Raw genomic sequence first — 19,819 nt, forward strand, 5'->3', positions numbered from 1 at the left:
GGGGCTCAAGTGTAAGGCAAGACCTGAAGACCATGACTGATATTAGCTCTGTTCCAAAACCTAGATAGACACTATATATGCAGCAACACAAACTGACTCAATTTTGCAATTAATTTCAATTGTTTAACGTTAGCATATTGCTAAGCTAATGGCATGATACTCTAATAAGTGTACACGGAACTCAAAAATGTTGGGCACAATAATACATTATTTTTATGAACGTTATCGAATGTATTATTACACAATCAACATTTCCCTCTTGACATTAACATTTTGCTAAGATAATGGTGTGATACTCAAATAAGTAAAAAAATACACAGTACTCGCAAATGTTTGGTAGAATCCAATGAACGTTATGGAATTAAATATACATTTATAATCAAAAAATGTTTTTTGCCTCATCCAGAATTTGACGTTAGCATGTTGCTAAGTTAATGGCGTGATATTCAAATAAATACAAAAATACATAGAACTTGCACGTTTTGGGGAAAATAACACATTTTAAGTTTTTATAAGCATTATTGAATTACATAGTACTTTATAATCAAAATTTTTTCTTGCTCTGTTCAAGGTTTGACATTAGCATGTTGCTAAGCTAACGCTCTGATACTCTAAAACTCACCAATGTTGGGCAACATAATACATTTTATGTTTATATGAATGTTACTGAATGAAGTATAACTTAATAAATTATATCTCTCTTGTTTGTCCACCATGCTTGTTGGAATGTATTATGGGTTTGACTTCTCTGTGAACACTACATGCAATGCTGCCTTAGAATTTAGCTAAAACTTATTTTATGAGGGAACATAATTAAGTTATAATAAATAATAAATAAGAAATCAAGCTATCCTGATTTCGCATCTAGGTGCTGGAACAGAGCATGTTTTCTCTTGATAAGCCACAGTGGATAAATGGGAGAACACTGAACAACAAAAGAGAAGGACTCCACTTCAGAGTTTTTAGACAGGGCTGAATTGTGATATTGTGGCGGAGACCAGAAATTATGTTTAGCACCAGAGGAAGTCCGGAGACATGAAGATGACCCATTTGGAGGAAGCACTTTGAGAGACATGGAACTGAAGGGGAGGGATTTTCACATTAGCAACAGTCAGTACGAAGTCTTGAATGTTCACAGCTCTCAGCATGCAAATTGAGAGTCTGAAGGAAAGAGTCTGGGGAAACTGTCTATTTTTCTAAACAGTCTGGATATGATGTTTAGTGTGAGTTTTATTCTTTTGTGAATTATAGGAGAGAGTATTTAAGTTTGTTTGCTGCATGTCAGCAGCGCAATTTAAATTGCGGATGTCCTGGCAATACAAGTTTGGAAGATAATGCGAGGAATTCTTCATATGTAACAGACCAGCCGTACTTGAATTTGAATATTTTGGTTTGGATTTTGTGTGAAGCAGCTTCTCAACCACGGAGCTGTGTTGGGATTTTTTAACCAGGACTGGGGTTTCGGGATGGTCTTTCTCAACTCTGGTAGCTGATAACAGCAGACTGTTTCTGAGAAAGTCTCTGGAGTTCTTCCCTGATGGCCTTGATGAGAGAGGCCGAGGACTGGGGGGGTGGAGAACGGTCCTCAGGGGCAATGTACCCCACGCTCGAGGTTTCCATGTGACCCTGGGGTGTTGTGGGATCCTGCAGGGATGTCCTGGGCATCTGAAATACTGGCGATGAAGAGTATTCTGGGAATGTCAGTATCTGTAAGAAAAAGAGAGGGAGAGAGAAATAATGAATAAATACTAACAATTCTGGTAAAATAAAAACATATACATATACTGTATATATAATTTTAAGTAACATATATATATATATATATATATATAAATGTATTAAAAATCTTATTTAAAATTAAATAAAAATGTAATATACACTTTATAAATATATTCATTTAAATCTACATTTTATAATTAAACTAAATAAACTTTTAATTAATTCAATTTAAATATATACTGTGAGAATCAGAGAGGGAGAGACAAAAATCCAACAATTCAGAAAAAAAAACTTTATAAATAAATATACATAAATAATAAATATATATATACACATTTAAAATATACATTTGAATTATTTGTATAAAAAAATAATTAATAAAATAAAATAATATTTTAAATAAATTTGATAAAATTAGATAATAAATGCAATTATATGAATTAATTTGAATGAATAATAAACTTATTTTTTTCAGTACTTTTATTGAATGCAATGTTTAGTAAACCAATAGTAAAATTTTGGGATTTTATAATATCCCATATTTTATGATATATACTATTACATATACTATTATGAATATGCATGTTTGATTTACAGCCTCTCGGTTGGATCCTGGTCTGGAAATCTCCTCATCTGAGCGGTACTGGGCCCAGCTTGATCCTGAAGGTCCAGATACACTACGGCCAACTCCAGGATATAATCCAATCCGACTTGACAAGCCCACTTGTGTCAGCTGATGCAACTGTGCACCTATACACACAACACATGTAAATTATTGTAGTACTGAAACCACACAATGGCCCTGTCCCAAATAGCACACTTCATGTGCATTTGCAGTCTATTGGACTTACAATGACTGCCGCGTTCTTCATTTTAGCTTCCAGAAGGGTGCTCGTGAGCGCCCCCTTTGTGGCCGCTATTCACACTTTTGGCAAGCTACACAGCAGACGTTTACCCGACTCAGTGTGGACTTAGAGGAAGACCGTGAGGGTTTAGGGTGCAATTTGGGACAGGGCCACATTAAATGATTAATAAAACCTTTACCTGTGCTGCCCCCTACTGGTCGGGGCCGAGAAGACGATGGCATCTCTTCTCCATACTGCCCCCTGCTGGAGTATCCAGGATCTGACTGCATCTCTGCTGACACCACATACCCAGAGCCCTGCGCCTGCCTGTCAAATTATACAAACAAACTGCTGAGTAAATATTACAGGAACAGTGTGCTTCTTTTCACATTTTCATGTTTTTTTTTTCAACTTCCTCCTGACTTCTCTTGTTAGATTACTCCATAAAACCTTTCAGAATCCACCTCACCTTTGCAGTAAACCTTGGACCGATGTGGGAGACATTCCTAACTCAGCATATCTCTACAGAGCAGACAGAAATTAAATGAAATTTCACATAACTTGGATTCCATCATTCAAATGTCTATAGTCACGCACCGCAGAGAAAGGACTGTGTGCAGGGGCTGCTGGGTAAGAAGAGGAGCCCCACTGGCGTGCAGGACGTAAGGAAGGACTGGAGGGTGGACCGGGGCTGATTCCTCCGACGCCAGTGACTGCCGTAACGCCAGTGAATGTTAGAGGAGCGGAGCTTCCTTGAGAAGAAGGTGAGACGAGAGCAAACGCATCATCCAATAAGGAGTGCATCTGTTGCCGGGCTTCTTCGATGGTTGGCTGAGGGGCGACGTAGGCGGGCGGAGCAGGGGCGGGGCCTGACGGTGGTGATCCAGGGTCTAAAAACACCTCATCAGTAGGAGAAGGGCTGTCTGCATCTGGGAGCTGATCTGCATCGGACTACAGGAAGAGGAGTGATGAGTTTGTGTTTTAGTTGAAGGAAATCATGTGCATGTGTGTGTGTCCTACCACATAGGCCACATTGTTGACCCCGGGGTACTTCCTGTACGTGGCATCTCCGTCAGTAATGAGACGATCTTTGTCTCTCAGACTTCCGCTTCCACTCATATTCTGTCTTTGTCTGTGTCTGGGAGAGCGTCTTCCTTTGGAACTGCAATTCAACAACAAATTGCATACATTTTCCTGGATGTTTTGTAGGCAGTGCAAGTGAGATTTATTTATCCTGACCTTTTGCGTGGCTCTCCGCACGATGAAGGTGTGTGTTCGTCAGAATGCAGGATCTTGTGTATCTGTTCCTGGGCTTGCTGATACACTCGCTGTTGTTCGGAGCTGTCGGCGAACGCTGCCATGATGTCCTCCATGGAGGGGAACTCGTAGTGGCCCTTTCTCTTGGCACGCAGGCGAATCTTATTGCGATGGTGTTCGATCTCAGATTTATGCCTCAAGGCCACTTGAATCTGTGTCAGATGGAAGAATTGTCTATGAATTGTCTATGTTTTCTTTTAGTCGACATGAAAATAAAATCCTACATTATCTTTTGCTGAATATTCTGTTTTTCTGGGAAATACGTCACATTATGGTGACATAAACATTATAAACATTAAGCTTTTCTCTCCCAGAAAATTATTAATGAATAAAGCTATTTTATCCCTGTATTTCCCCAAAATGATGTTTTTTGAGCTACACATCTCTGTATTTAGTGGAACTTGCATCACCACTTTCACCATTTTGATTTTGTGTTGTAAATACGCATCTCATATATGTCATAAATTGATACAAAAAAGAGCACAGTGATTAAAAACAGCACAGATGGATGAAGATTTAACACACAAAAGCTTTTACAGACCCTTCATTATAGTGGACTTCACGTATCAGAGGGTTAAACATCATGTGAATGCCACATCTGTGTGTCTAAGGTCTGAGCCTGTCATTTACGAACAAGTGTGTGTTTGCAAAGAACAGTTTGCTAACCTCACTATTGACCATTGCTCCATCAGACATCTTGTCTGTCAGGTTTGGACTCAGGGCTTGGTTATGTGGATGTGAGGGAGGGCTTGGCATGGGCTGCATGGCGATCAGCTGGATCTTATTGGACACTCTGCGCGTTCCATCTGATGAACCTCGAGACAGACGGTCCACATGCTCAAATATGGACGACGAGGACAACTGCTCATCTACACCACTTCCAGGTTGAGCACCTGAACATCAGGGCCAGATGTCACAAATGTGGTCACAAATGTGTAACTAACAATATACAAATGCAACATGTCTATGGGTAAAGACACTTACCAAGTTTGTTTTTTGCTGATGAATCAATGGAATAAGAGTAGGAGAGAAAGAGATTAATTTTTTTTAAATAATAATTGTAATAATAATAATTCATTACTATTTAAAAAAATAATATTATTTTAAATTACTGTAATCATTTTACATTTTTTTATTATTGATTTTTTTTCACAATACAAATCATTATAAATCAACTTTATATTATACTTTTAATTATTAATAGTTCATATATAGTATAATAATATAGTAAATTAATATATTAATATATTATACTATAATTAGTATGTTTTTTTGTCATATAATACCATGCTTGCTCTTGCGATGTTGGGGTTTGCTGTCAATTGGCGTCACAGCAGGTTTGGTGCTTTCTTCTGCTGATTCTCTACCACTGGATGCTTCACTTCCTAAAGAATCTCCATCAGATGGAGACAATCTGGGGAAAAATAAATATATAAATAAATAAATGTTTTATGAGTCAGAAAAAATCCAGGGTTTGTATCGTTAACAAAAACTAAAACTGAAGGCTGATTATGAAAATAAAGATGAAAACAAATGACTTGCCTTGGCAACTAACTAAAATATATTGAAGCGCTTAAAATTACTAAATGGGAATAAATAATCACTTAAACTGAAATACAAATAAAACTTAAATAGCAATATTTTAAAAATAAAACAAAAACGAATAAAAATAACAATTGCACATAATAAAATTACACTACAATTAAACAGAAAATATATAAATAAAAGTTACACAAACTACTATATAGACAATACTAAAATTTAATTGATTCAAGCAGAATATGCTCACACACAATCCAAACATCATGGTGCATGATCACAGAAAGTTCCTTACCGGCCTCTTCTCCGTGCTGCGCGGGATGCTTTTGTAGATGAGCTCTTCGATTTTGGAGTGTTCAATTCTCCGCCCTCTGAGGGCGTGGCCTCTTTAACAGGCAGTGGTAAAGGGGCGGGTTCTTGGATTACCATGATGTCATCCTTACTATGCTGCCCCAGGTGTAGCTTAGCAAAATCAAAGCCTTTAACACTGGGAGGCTGCAGCTAAAATGACAAACACATGAATGGACAATAAATATGATACAACAAACTAAAATGACTGTTGCAAATCAGCTCCTTTTTCCGTTAAAGCCCTTGACATGGATGAATAAAAATGAGCACAGTCACTTCACATGGAGTGTCTATGAGTGGGCAACACTTTCTCACACACACACACACACACACACACACACACTCAGTAACCCCGACCTTCTGTCTCTGCTGGATGGTGCTCATGGCGTCTGGTTGAAACTCCAGCTTCTCAGAGCGGCACAGTTTCCAGTAGAGGATGATGATGATGAGGATGACCACAAGAACTGGGACCACAACTCCAACGATCAGCCACACGTTACTGGGCTGAGTCTCAGAGGGCGCCAGGGCCAGCTTCTCCACAGCTGGAACACAAAAAAGATCATACATTTGCTTCATTAAAAAGTGTCTTAAAAACACATCTTTTTTTAAGGCTGTGACACATCCAGTCAGTCAAAGTCATAGTCGCTGAGTATCTGTCAGCCCAGTTTTGGCTGTGTGTCCTGCACGATTGGCACTAGTTGGACACAGCTGGCAACTTTTTGGGCGATTAACCATGTTAAATCGTGTTGGACAGACATTTAGAGAGATCACTCTGATCAAATTAGTGAACCAGTGCACAAGAAGAAAAATTTAAGTTATTAAAGCAAGTAAACAACAAAGTCAAGAGGACACCAACAGAAAGCTCTTCTACATTTATATCTTCATCTTACCTGAGCGTTCCAATACACAAATATTGTATAAGGACGTCTGAAATTAAGAAAGTGAAGACCAATTGATCAGCATGATTCATATTCAAAATGTAAATCAAGTGGTACTTTATTTCCAGTTTGTATAGCCACAGTCCCAGCTAATATAAATATGTTCTAAGAAAGTTTTGAAAACGTTATTTCTGAACGTTCAAAATTTCAAGGTTTTTCTCGGTTATGCGTTAATGTTAAGGAAACATTCCATTTCATAATTCTGCAAATATTATGGGAATGTTACTTGGAAATGATCTCCTTATGTTGTGTCTAATGTTCCCATTCAGAAAAATATATCTGTATGTTCAAAACGTCCATTTTTATTTTAATGTTTTAAAAATGTTTTTTTTTCAGGTTATGCGTTAACATTAAGAAAACATTACATTTGATCATATTGCAAACATTAAAGGAATGTTACTTTTGAATAATCTCTGAACATTGTGAAACAGTAGCTACATTTAAACATATATATATATATATATATATATTTTTTTTTTTTTTCAAAAAATGTTAGCCGAATGTCAAACTAAAAGTTTTTTTTTCTATGAACGATATATATAAATGATGTTTTTGTGCTAACATTTTGAAAACATCATTAAAGGATGGATAACTCTAAACAAACGTTCTATAAGTTAATGGAAAAATGTTGGGGCTGGGGTCCCAGTTTTGTTTTCCCTATCTGAATGATGAATATAGACTATTGCCTCTTTTGCTTCCTCTCACGCTGACATAGAACATACATTCTAATTGGCCGTTGGATGTAGTTTGCGGTGTGTTCAAGTGTAATTCTTTAGGCAGATGCATGCAACGCAAGATGACAACACAGTCTGCTTTAATTGGTGCTAGCTCTTTGGTTGGTCATGGCCTTTGGTTGATACAACTTTGACTCACGTGTGGCCAGAACTCCATGTACTCTGTAGCCCAGTACGATGGCGGCTCTCTGCAGGTTCAGCCTGTTGAGCATGGCTGCAGTGGCCTGGGCTGGCAGCCTCTCTCCTGACCCCGCTTCCACAAAATACACCAGCTCCAGCGGGTAGTCCGGGCCATCCAGACGGGACACTCGCACAATCTGAGGCACACCGGGGTTCATGCTTATGTGATGCATAGGAAAGACAAGCAAACTGTGTAAACTAATGTGTATGAATGTACCTGAACACTGTTGTTGCCAATACTAGTAGCTCTTCTCCATCGTCGACTGCTAACCCCGATCCCAAGTCCCTCTCCAACCAGCAATGCTAATCGCCTCTCCATTTTTGCCTGGAAGGTCCTCTCATTCACACGCTGGTCCAACACACCCAGTAACACTAGGACAGATGCACAAAAAACACTCAGAAAGATGTATGAAGTACTAAATTATAATAATCATAAATTATAGACTGGTGTAAATCTTCCTGACATCTTTTAGTAAAATAAACATTTATAAGTGCCTGTAATATTAACAGAATTATAATGAGAAATATTAGATCATAATATTGAATTTAATACAAGGCGTAAATAAATCAATTAAAAATCTATTATAATGATATTAATTAATTATATAAAAAAAGGAAAAACTTATTATACTAAATCACCTCAAAAATAATATTACTTACTTAATATTTATAAATCCCAATGAATGTTCTTCTCATATGGTACTAACTATTTTAGCTAAGTGAGAACTATTAATATATTGTATATATTATTATAATTATGGGTCAAAAAATACATCAAAATGTGTTAGTCTAGATTGTTTACTTTGGATTCCAAGATTTAAAAAATCTAAATCACAGAAGAAAAATACTAGACTTTTAATAATAATGATAATAAAAAAAATGTATGTCTCAAGATCAGTTTGATTGGAATTTCTAACACACCCACATACCTGTTTTCACCCAGGATGTGTGTAACAGGTGGGACACATTCAGTTCAGGATAATGAAAAGCTGGAAGACCAAAATTGAGAATGAGATCAAACGAATCATGAATAAAGTTCATGAGATATAGAGACAAATGTGTGACTCACGTTCAGCGATCTGCAGGGTAGGAAAACCAAGGTAGAAGCTGAACTCCACAGCGCTGAGCTGCCTCATGTGACCACTCACATCCGATCCCGTTAGGAAGCCTTGGGAATCACGCACGGCAAAAGTGATGTCCACCGGTACCTTCTGCTGCCGCTGACCCTTAGGAAGGCTGCTAGTGATATTCACAATCTAGACAAGGAATCATACAACATTACCAATACTATTTAAATGTATAAAATATAAATAATTCTAGAGGATATTTTTAAGCTTTCAAGAAAGAACAGCGATATGTAAAGTGTGCAAAAGTTTTATTTGGAATGTGCTTTTGCCAATTGCCCTCAATAATTTACGTACATGAACTGTGAAATTTCCATTTTCTTGCATACGCTTGCGTACTTCCGCATACGCCATGAGTAGCCCCTTCTCCACACGCTCGCTGAAGCTACACAGACGCACATCCACATGACTCGGTACAAACTGCAGCACTGCAAGGCAAACCAACTAACTTAACACTCATTCTTAAACTATATATAGAATATTTATTTATGATATTATGCATTTACATAAAAGGCATATTATTTATTTGATAATTATTGCTCGGTTTTTCGTTATCCACACGTTAACATGCCATTTACTGGTTATACTGTGTCTCTCTCACCTGTGTGGACCTGATGTTTGTAATCAGGCACTGCATATATGGTTGTGACGGACAGTATGAAAGAAGAGGAAGTGCTGTGCACTGATTGGCGGACAGCATTAATGACTGAGATAGCAGTGTACACCAGTGGACCGGAAACGGCCCGGAAGATGAAATTGGGCGGGGCTTTGAGGACCTGGATAGATGGCACATATAGACCTCAGTGATCCTAGAGATAAACAGCTGATGTGTGATCTGCTGTGAGCTGACACACTCACCTGGAGCTCCACTGAACGGTTGAACTCTCGGCGAAGAATCTCCCGCACATGAGCTTTGGCAAACGCCACCGATGACCCACTAGGCATGCCTGCAAGAGTCAGAAAAGAAGGCTGTAAGAGATGGTAAAAAAATTATTTAATTAAAATGTATATATATATATATATATATATATATATATATATATATATATATATATATATATATATATATATATATATATATATATAATATAAAAATATATAATAAAATAAATTAATAATTAATCATAATATTTTTTTTATTTTCTAAAGAATTTAGCCATCACAACATTAAATTATTTAAATTTATGCATTTAGCAGACGCTTTTATCCAAAGCGACTTACAGTGCATTCAGTCTAACATTTTTTACCTAACATGTGCTCCCTGGGCATCGAACCCACAACCTTGCGCTGCTAACACAATGTTCTACCACTTGAGCCAGAGCGATAAAAAAAAACATTGAAATAAATAAATTAAAATTAAAATTAATTGTTTTAAAATATACAAGAGAATTTAACCATCAGAAAAATCTTGTAGAAAAAAACTGATAATATAAATCATTAAAACAAATAAATCATGCTATTAGCGGTTTTAAAAAAATCAGCTAAATGTAAAAATAAAGAAAACGAATGTGCACAATAATACTAAATAATATGATAAATAAAAAAAAACTCTAAAATCGGTTAATAACTAATATTATAACCGTAATATTGTGTATATTGTCTTACCCACTCTGACAAGGTACATGTCCGGTTTGGTGATATTGCAGATGTACTGTCGGGGTGTGATGGACTGAGGAATTCTGGGGGTTGTAGGCGGTGGGCTCTTGGTAGTCGTGGATTTAGTTGTAGTTGTAGTTCTGATGGTAGTTTTGATGGTGGTCATACGGGGTTTTGTAGCAGGGGGCTTCAGCGTGACAGCTTGTATTACTGGACCCTCTGAGGTGCCGGGTGGAGGCAGGGAGGTTGGCACTGATGGTCGGGTTTTGCCCACATGGGATGTGGGTATGGAAGGAACACCCTTATCTGGGCCTTCAGGAGGTTGTTGGGTCTGAGTGGTTGAAGAGATTGGAGGCTTCGTAGGTTTTTGGGGTGGAATAGGTTGAGGAGTCATCCGTTTGATTTCGTCTGGGACTGTTGCAGTGGGAGTTTGAGTGGGTCCCAAAGTGTGTGTTGGGGTAATATGAGGGTGTGTCCTATTCCTCGCAATACTAGCATTCTCTTTGGCTTGCAATGTGTTGTAGTATTCCAAACTGTTCATATCTGGAAGCAGCATTTCAGTCGGCTCAATGGGAAAAAGCTCAGCCCAATCGAAATCCAAATCATCGTCCATATCGTTCTCATGGGCGGAGTCAGGAGCTAATGGGAGGCGGGGATCAGAAGGATGGGCCGTCCTTAAGTTAGTCCCATATTTTACAGTCACGCTGGGCTGGAGGTCTCTGGATGAGAGGGGCAGAATGGGACGAGAGGGGAAAGCTGTGTTGTAGCTGACCGTGGCCTCATCGTCCGTATCATACAGATCATATCCATGCGTAGGAAGGGTGGTGACGAGAGAAAACTCCTCCCCTTCTGATCCCATGAAAGTAAGAGTTTCAAGGTAGTCTCCGGAGCCCCAGTCCATCTCAGCGGAGTGGATGGGATACAGGTCTTCAGTGGTTACCAGGGTCGGGGGGGCTGGTGTCGGCGGTCTGTCAACATGGAGGGGAGGCATCTGGCTTGGCGTTAGAAGGTCTGGGGGCCTTAACAGCAGGTGGATGCCCTGGGCCCCATCACCTACGTTACCCGACCCTTCGGATCCAAGGGACGGGGTGGGATCTATGCTGGAGGCACTGTCATGGTGACCAGGGGATGAGGGCTGTTTGGCACCTGGAGGAGTAAGAGCTGGACGCCTGGTTCTTTCAGAGCGATGAGGAGATGAGGAAGATGATGACGATGAAGATAAGGCAGGAGGTGATCGTGTTCTTGTTGGAAGTTGATTGAGGCTCCTTCTGGACATGTTGGATGGGAGCTCCACTTAGGAATGGAAAAAAAAAGAAAGCATGAGTGGTCTGCAGGATGGCACAGAACCAAACCATATGAAATTCAATATTAGCAAACAGCAGAAGGACAGATTGTAAATACACCTCATCCAAATCTTTCATAACACACAGTACTGAAGAAAGCCCAGACTGGAGACACAGTGATTTTTAATAACATCTCTGTGGGAACTAGTTCTGTGGACGAGTATTAAACTTTTGATCTAAAACCATTTATCAAAATCAATCCAAAATTTATAAATCAGTCATCATCAAATCTAAATCAGTCATCAAATCTAAATCAGTCAAACTAAATCTACATGATATGAATAGGCTCCATGAGCAAAAACATAGCTTTTGAAAGCTGAAGATATTTGAACAAATATTGGGTCGTTTACAGAAAACTATTTAAAACTATTGACTTACAGCTCTTTTTAGTATAATGCAAAAATAAAAATAAAAAAATAGAGTAAAAAATTATAAATAAATAATACTAAATATATAATATTAAAATCTAAATATTGATTTTAATATGCTAAAACTACTACTACTAATAATAATAATATTATTATTATAAAAATATAAACATACACAAGTGATACTGACCTCAAGAAGCTTACTCATTATATATTTACATTATGTGAATTCCAAACTTACTGTATGGGGTTAAAATAATGTGATTTTTTAGGCTGGAGGTTAAAAATTTTGAATATATTATAAATTTATATAATTTGAAAATATAGACATAAAAGCTAATTCAAAATATTGAAAAAATGCTATAATAGTATATAACAATACTAACACTGGTAACAATAAATATACAGTAATCACATATTTAGGATTGGAGGTGATGATTTAGGAATCAGCCATTAAAAAAAAAAATCGGAATATTAGCACACACACCACCCTCTGGTGGTCATTGTCTATGGAGGATGTAATCTTAAAAGTGCACAAAACAATAATTTACATTTACAGACACAAATGGCACTTTTTCATAAAAATCATGATCGTGTTATGGTTTTGCATGGACTGATACAACAGCAAACTTAAACTCATATCATAAGTCTTACTATAACAATAAATGTGACACTGTTTTTTATTTCAACGAGCCATATGGTACTGAGGCTGAGAGCTGCCCTTTTTATTAATGTGACTGAGATTCATCTGCATTGTGGGCTGCTGAGGGTAGAACAGAGGGTTTGTGGGTAATGAGGCTGATTGAATGGCACACTGTGAGGGAGCAGGGGAGTACAGCACAGCTGAGCGACATTAGTAGGCCAGTGTGTCACACTAGCTGAGGACCCAGAGGGAGAAAGAAGAAGTCAACATCACATACACTGTACAGTATCAAATATGGACTTATGCTTTATAGACAGACATCCTCCATCAATGCAAACTGAAGTCGAAACTTCAGTGGTGAACTTCAAACTTCATGGTACCAGATAGCGACAGACAGACATGCCCCATCATGTTTCCTCATCTTGTTAAAAAAGCACTTTTCGAAAATAGCAATCCATCTGTGTGTTTAGTGAGTCATAATGACACTAGCTACTTGAATAAAATAAATATTTCTGGAGCTGTGTGCCAATCATCAGATATCAAATGTTGCTAGTTAATACATTATATGTTTCCTCTGAAAACACAAAGCGGTGTTTTCTTTGCGCACAAAAAGTATTATGGTAGCTTCATAAATTAAGATATTTTTGATGAAATCCGATAGCGTTCTGACCCTGCACAGACAGCAATGCAACTGAAACGTTCAAGGTCCAGAAAGGGAATCCTAAAAATACCAAAAAAAAAATACTAAAAAAATAAATAAATATTTAGAATAAACTAAAACCATTACAATATTTACTGAAACAAAATATTAAAAACACTCTATTACATTTACTGGAACTAAATTGACTAAAACTGAAAAAAAAAATTCAAACATATAGACGTTGAAAAAAAAAATAGTAAAACTTTAAAATTAATGTGAAAAAGGGAAATACAAAAACTAATCCATAATATTAATAAATCTATAGCATCTCAATGACATTAAAATAGCACTGTTTTGATTGTATTTATGTGTTAAATTTCTCAATTTCACAATCATTTGTATAAGCAAGCTTTTGGAACCTCATTACATTACAAATCTACACTTTTGTTTAATAAAAAATGTATGAAAAACACATATAAGATGATATTCTGAAGAACGCTGAGGTCAATTGACTTTCATTATATGGACAAATATTTAAATATTTTCTTTCACAGAAGAAATAAAGCCCAACTGATTTGTAACTACATGAGGGCGAGAAAAATTATTTGGGATAAATTGTCCCTTTTAAATCTAGTCATGTACAACATCCCGTCTATGAAGGCTCTAATGTATGTGCGTCGAAACCGCGGGAAGAACCGCTCTGGGGAACGACATGCGAAATAACTTCAGTAATTAACTTCAGACTCAGTTAACTGTCAGTGCATCCCAACAGAGAACACAACTTCACACTGGGGGAAAGCGAGACCCTGTCACACACACACACACAGACAGACAGAGTCCTATGAATTGCTCGGTGGCGTGGTCAGGCAAGGTGTTTCCATGGTGATGCTGCATGATGCATGTGTGTGTGTTGCAGGAGTATGTCACACGCCGACCGCTTCATCTGTATGCTACAGTCGCAGCAGAGAGAGCACACAGGCATTTCTCACACCGACAGAATGAGCTCACGTGGGCACATACACACGTATGCTGATTCCACTGACACAGATTCCCAGGCATAAAGGAGAAACTGAGGAGAAACTGCATCTATGAATAGCAGCACATTTTTACAGAGCGAAGTCCACTTAGCTTTGATGTTCCTAAATCCAATCATCAATGACGACCATCAGATACCACAGAGCCACAGAAAGAGAAAGGGTGGGTGTGTGAGAGAGACTCCATTCCTCAAAGCAAGATCAATGGCTTTAATGGGGGGCTTGTTGCACCATAGGACACATTTCCATCACAGCTGTGGGCTCGCCGGGGTGTGTGACTCCTAATGAACCCCCATCCTGTCCGACTGTGTGTGTGTGTGTGTGTGTGTGTGTGTATCTGATGAAGTGGGTGTGTGTTTAAAAGTTGCATCTTCCCTTTCAGAGAGTGTTGAGACACTCTCATCCATCTGTCTGGGTTTTGTGTGTGTGTGTGTGTATCTTACAGTGATATGTAACCAGCGTAAACATGCTCAAGGTAATCAGCCTGCTGTCTCCAGTTACTGAGCAACTATCTTAAAAATAAAGCTTATAAAAGGGGGTTTGCTGTCTTAAAAGAATCATTCACCTTTCAGTGAATGGTTCTTTTTTTCATTTTGTAAAGAACACTTTAATAATCTACAGCAGGATTTTCCTGTGTGGGGGGTTGTACGTTGAAAAAAGCTAAATGTAAAATGAATATTTTAGTATTTTTTTGAATATTATATAATATATTACTTTTTTATTTCATATTTTAAATTAATATGGATATAAAAATGGGGGGCTTTGTGGCTTAGACTGTCTCGAATAGGTCTGGTCAGAATAATAATTAAAATAAATATATTTAAATATATATAAATATATATATATAAGTTTATGATTAAATCAAGAAATAATTTATATTTCCCCAATGGCAGATATTTAATTTTGATCTTTTTTTTTTCAGAAAACAACACTTAATATCTTAGGTTATTTTGCTTTTTAAATATATATATTGATCTAAAAATGGTTAGATGTTTGTATTGGAAAACAAGACAAAAAGACTAAGAAAGAAAATATTTTATTTATTTAATTTTAAAAAAAATTTTGCACTGTGGGAACAGCTGATTTAAAGAACCTTTTTTTTCTTAAAGAACCTTTATGCAAAGGAAAGGCTCTATGAATGTTAAAGTTTCTTCATGCCAATCAAAAACTAAGCTGACCATTTCTGATCAGTATCGTCAGCATGTCATTTCAAGGATATATAATTTTAAGAATTCACTCTGTGGGCAGATATGTGCTTTCTTCAATGTTGAATCTGTCTCACACTCATCTTAATACAATTCACTGCGAATCCCATTCATTCTTCGCCTCGAACTGCGAAAGACATCATTCACACAAAGAGAGAATCACTCATACATACGCCCACCGTTCCTCTGACGTTCAAATCATCTGTGATGAAAAAGACTTGCTTTTTCTGATTCTGACTCACAATAGGTCCACAGAAACTAAATGAAATGTGACAGGAAGTGACAAAAAAGCAAAAGTACCAGCCTAAAGCCAAACTTTTAGTGCACTCTGTGATGAGATACCTGCAACGGGTTTGAAAGACATCGCCATGAATCCCACCAACATTGCAGCGGCGAGTAAAAGCATGCAATATCCAAGCAGTCGCCACAAGCTCTTCAGGACCATCCTTGAACAGGAGCTCTCCATATTTGCACGTTTCTTATTCAAGACAGGCCATCTGACCCTGATAAAATGTCCCCTGGATAGCCACAGGTGTTCCTGCTTGATATCCTTCCATTTCTATTCGTTGCTGTGAGAAGAAGAAACACATAATCTGTTAGAGAGTAAAGCTAAATTTCACATTGCATAGGTCAGAACTTTCATCACCATCATCCTCTCCACATCAATCAACCACTTCAATTCAAGAATGACAAATATATATCTACATATATACTGTAGTTTATATATATATATATATATATATATATATATATATATATATATAACCATTACCATTATTGCCACTTATCAGTCTGACTTACTGTTTATATTTTATTTTGGGTAATATGTTGTAAATAGATGTTTCTACACACCATAGAGTCACTAGTTTTAAAAAAGTCTGTATTTTAAAGGTTAAATTTAAAGGTCTGTGATTTCAATATGAATTATAACTTTTTACATTTATAATTGTTTTAATTTTCTAAATGTCAAATTAATTACTTTTTTCATGTTGCTGCAAATCATATTTAAATTTGTATTTTTGCATTTTGTCTATCAAATGCTTTATATCTGAACCCACAAGATCACAATAAAATATCCAAGCATCACTAAAACCAAAATTTCTATGTATTAAAAGGAAATCAGTCTTTAAAATCTTTAAAAATGGTCTGTCTGTCTATACTGAAAAAATAGTAGTAAAATAATTTTAAATTTGTTAAATTTCACAACTAATCAATAATTAACTAGAAAAATCATTTTTAACAGTTTATACAGCTCTACTATCTATCTGTCTATCTATCCATCTATCATACAAGCATCATCCGTAGCATGTATATTTTCATCTATGCCATGCAAACCTATAACGCCATAAAGTCACTATCCACACTGTGAGAATGTAGGTTAGAATGACAGATCACCAGTGCGCGCGGCCCAGGGCTCCCGTGAGGTTAATATCGCGCGCATCTTGTCAGACAGGTAACGTTACAGTGATAACGGGTTTGATCTGAAGCAGATAAATAACGGCACAGATGGAAAAGGGCGGGTGTAGGAAAAGACTAAGCGCATGCACAGGGTCAAAAATTGAAAAACAGCATCTTTAGAAGAACATACCGGGGGGATCTCCCAAAGCCCAGATCATATGTCACACATTCACGGTATTTTTAAACTGGCATCGACATGCAAAGATACAAAAGGTGAATGGCACTGTACAGAGTCATTTTCGTTACCTGCCATGTTGAGATGCACCTAGCGCGGATGCGGCTCACGCGCGCGCCCCTTTACACACCCGATATCATGATGACAGAACGGCCATAGATAAAGAATGTCGATGCAATGAAAGCAAAGGATCTAGTCAGATGAAACACATCATATATTTATGCTGAAAGCTCCTCGTGTAGACGGTATCCAGTTCGTTGCTCGCGTGTGGCTCATTCCCCGGTATCCGGTGTAGATATAATTGTGCAGAAGCGGTTATAACGGTCTTGCTGTTCCCATGCACGACCTATTTCCTAAGATCCCGTCCCCTCCAAACACACCGGACAAATTGCACCCCTTAAATAAATACGTGAGTCGCTTCTACAAGATATTGTTGGCAGCGCAGGACCATTTCTACGGCATAAAACACTCCATGGAGAAGAAATACGCCTCATCTTATCAACTATATCTGCGGCAAAGCCACGCCCCTTGGATATATTCTTAAGAAATGTATTAAATAAGCGAGTCTATGGCAAGCCGTTTTATCTTAAAATATTCCCAGCGTTACTCGTCGTTATTGCATTTTTACTAGTAACAATGTCATTTACAGAGCTCTATAATTAAATTCTTACTAGTAACAATTCTAATTAGAGAGCTAAACAAATACATTTTTACTAGTCGTGTTTCCATTGACTTCCATTAATTCTTAATTACAGTGCCCTACAACTAAATTTTTACTCGTAAGAATTACAATTAGAGAGCTCTCTAATTAAATTTTTACAACTAACAATTCCTATTAGAGAGCACTCTAATTTTATTTTTACTAATAAAAATGCAATTACAGAACTCTCTAATTCAATTATTTACTCGTAAAAAAGACATTAAAGATATGTTTAATAGTAGAGCTCTGTAATGGACTTACTGCGGTTCCGGAAAATACACGGGTAATGTGTCCCGGCAATTGTTCCCGGTTCGCAAAATTTTGCCCCTTTCACACTGCCAGTGATTACCCAGAATATGTGCGTGCATTCACACACAACCTGTAAAGGTCCCGTAAAGACACGTGACATCAGGGTGTGACGTTGTATGAGTCGAAAACGCTAAGCACGTTAACTTCCACTGAAGCTGGCGAACGATCTCAGACTCAGCGTGGAAAGTGAGGAACTAACTGATCTCTGCTTCATTACAGTTTGCACATATTTGTTTCGTCGCGAATGTTGATCTCACCTGGTAAAAGAGTCACGCGATACCTTGCGTCATCACTACGACACACCCTTTACAGCATTAGTTCTGGCTTTTGTTCATACAGCGCTCGTTCTGGGACTGAACCCGGCAATGTTACTAGGTCCCCGACCCGGGATCAATCCCGGAATCAATCCCGGGATGTGTTTGCGTTTATACAGATGGCGGACCCGGCAATGTTCCGGCAATTTTCCGGGTCCAACGTGCAGTGTGAAAGGGACTTAATTCAATGATTTACTCGTAAAAAAAAAAAAAATTACATTAAAGATATGTTTAATTGCAGAGCTCTGTAATGGAATTAAAGAGCTCTCTAATTCAATTGTTACTAGTAAAAATTTAATTAGAGAGCTCTCTAAATGTAATTGTAAATAGTAAACATTTATTTAGAGAGTTCTCTTATTGGCGTTGTTACTAGTAAGAATTTAATAGTAGAGCTCTTTAACTGAATTGTTACTAGTAAAAATGCAATTACGACGAATAATGCTGGGAATACTGAAAGCTATAAACGCTTGCCATACGAGACACTGTCATTGGCTATTAGTAGAATCCTTCTATTATTTATTTCCCTTGTGGAAATACTAAGGACTTGACCGTAGATATCAGATAGCATTGTGCATTATTTCTTTATATTTATTTAATACTTTCTGAAGGGTCATAAGTTTCCTTTGGTAATTTTCTGGGCGAGCGTTGATTCTTTTTTTGGCGCCTCTAACATAGGTAAACGTCACAGCTATCTTAAACGTGTTTAGACAAAACACCAACAAAATTTATTGTGATATATTTGTACTACGTATGTCTATAATAAGTTAATAATTAGCTTTTGTCGTTGTACCATAGGTTACAGCGATCAAGAAGCTGTTGCTATGGTTACCTCCCCCGAAAAGTGATTTTGGTTTGTGTTCTGACAAACTTTTAATGTAATTAAATCGTCGTTACTGAAAAGAAAAAAAAACGCATTTTGACAAGGTAACATATTTATGTCCCTTACTAAAATTAAGCATGGTTTTACTAGAGTAACTATATTTTATTCATGATAATCAAAATTCAAAAACATAATTACAATAGTTTTTCTATTTTATAAGTAATGCTATAATGTAAAATAATATTACATAATCTTTTTTGGCCCTCCTTAGGGAGATTTGACCATCTGAGACTCACTAAAAAGTGAGACGTTTTACATAATTGTAGTGTTTGGTGGATAAGGAACACATTACAAAATGCACAAAATTCTATTATTTAATTATTATCATATAGCTATTATATTGGGCACATCCCTCATCACTTAGCAAAGAAAATATTCTCTTTAACATACCAGGATTCAAAGATTCCTGA

At 37.1% G+C, this 19,819-nt stretch overlaps 1 protein-coding gene across 1 annotated transcript; it reads right to left on the bottom strand.

The window, feature by feature from the left end:
* Positions 1–657: 657 nt before the first annotated feature.
* On the bottom strand, positions 658–18,193 carry LOC132098792 (UPF0606 protein KIAA1549-like). The gene is made up of 22 exons (XM_059504989.1): positions 17,278–18,193; positions 15,916–16,142; positions 10,350–11,633; positions 9,603–9,691; positions 9,346–9,520; positions 9,042–9,172; positions 8,690–8,876; positions 8,550–8,609; positions 7,838–7,992; positions 7,580–7,757; positions 6,126–6,310; positions 5,716–5,921; positions 5,168–5,295; positions 4,866–4,880; positions 4,548–4,774; positions 3,804–4,033; positions 3,585–3,726; positions 3,162–3,515; positions 3,034–3,086; positions 2,764–2,891; positions 2,315–2,469; positions 658–1,707 (listed from the first exon to the last, which is right to left on the bottom strand). The coding sequence occupies exons 2-22, from the start codon at positions 16,037–16,039 to the stop codon at positions 1,477–1,479; spliced, it is 4,437 nt and encodes a 1,478-aa protein (XP_059360972.1). The 5' UTR covers positions 16,040–16,142; positions 17,278–18,193; the 3' UTR covers positions 658–1,476.
* Positions 18,194–19,819: the final 1,626 nt, after the last annotated feature.

Source organism: Carassius carassius, chromosome 22, assembly GCF_963082965.1.
Source record: "Carassius carassius chromosome 22, fCarCar2.1, whole genome shotgun sequence".
Lineage (NCBI taxonomy): Eukaryota > Metazoa > Chordata > Actinopteri > Cypriniformes > Cyprinidae > Carassius > Carassius carassius.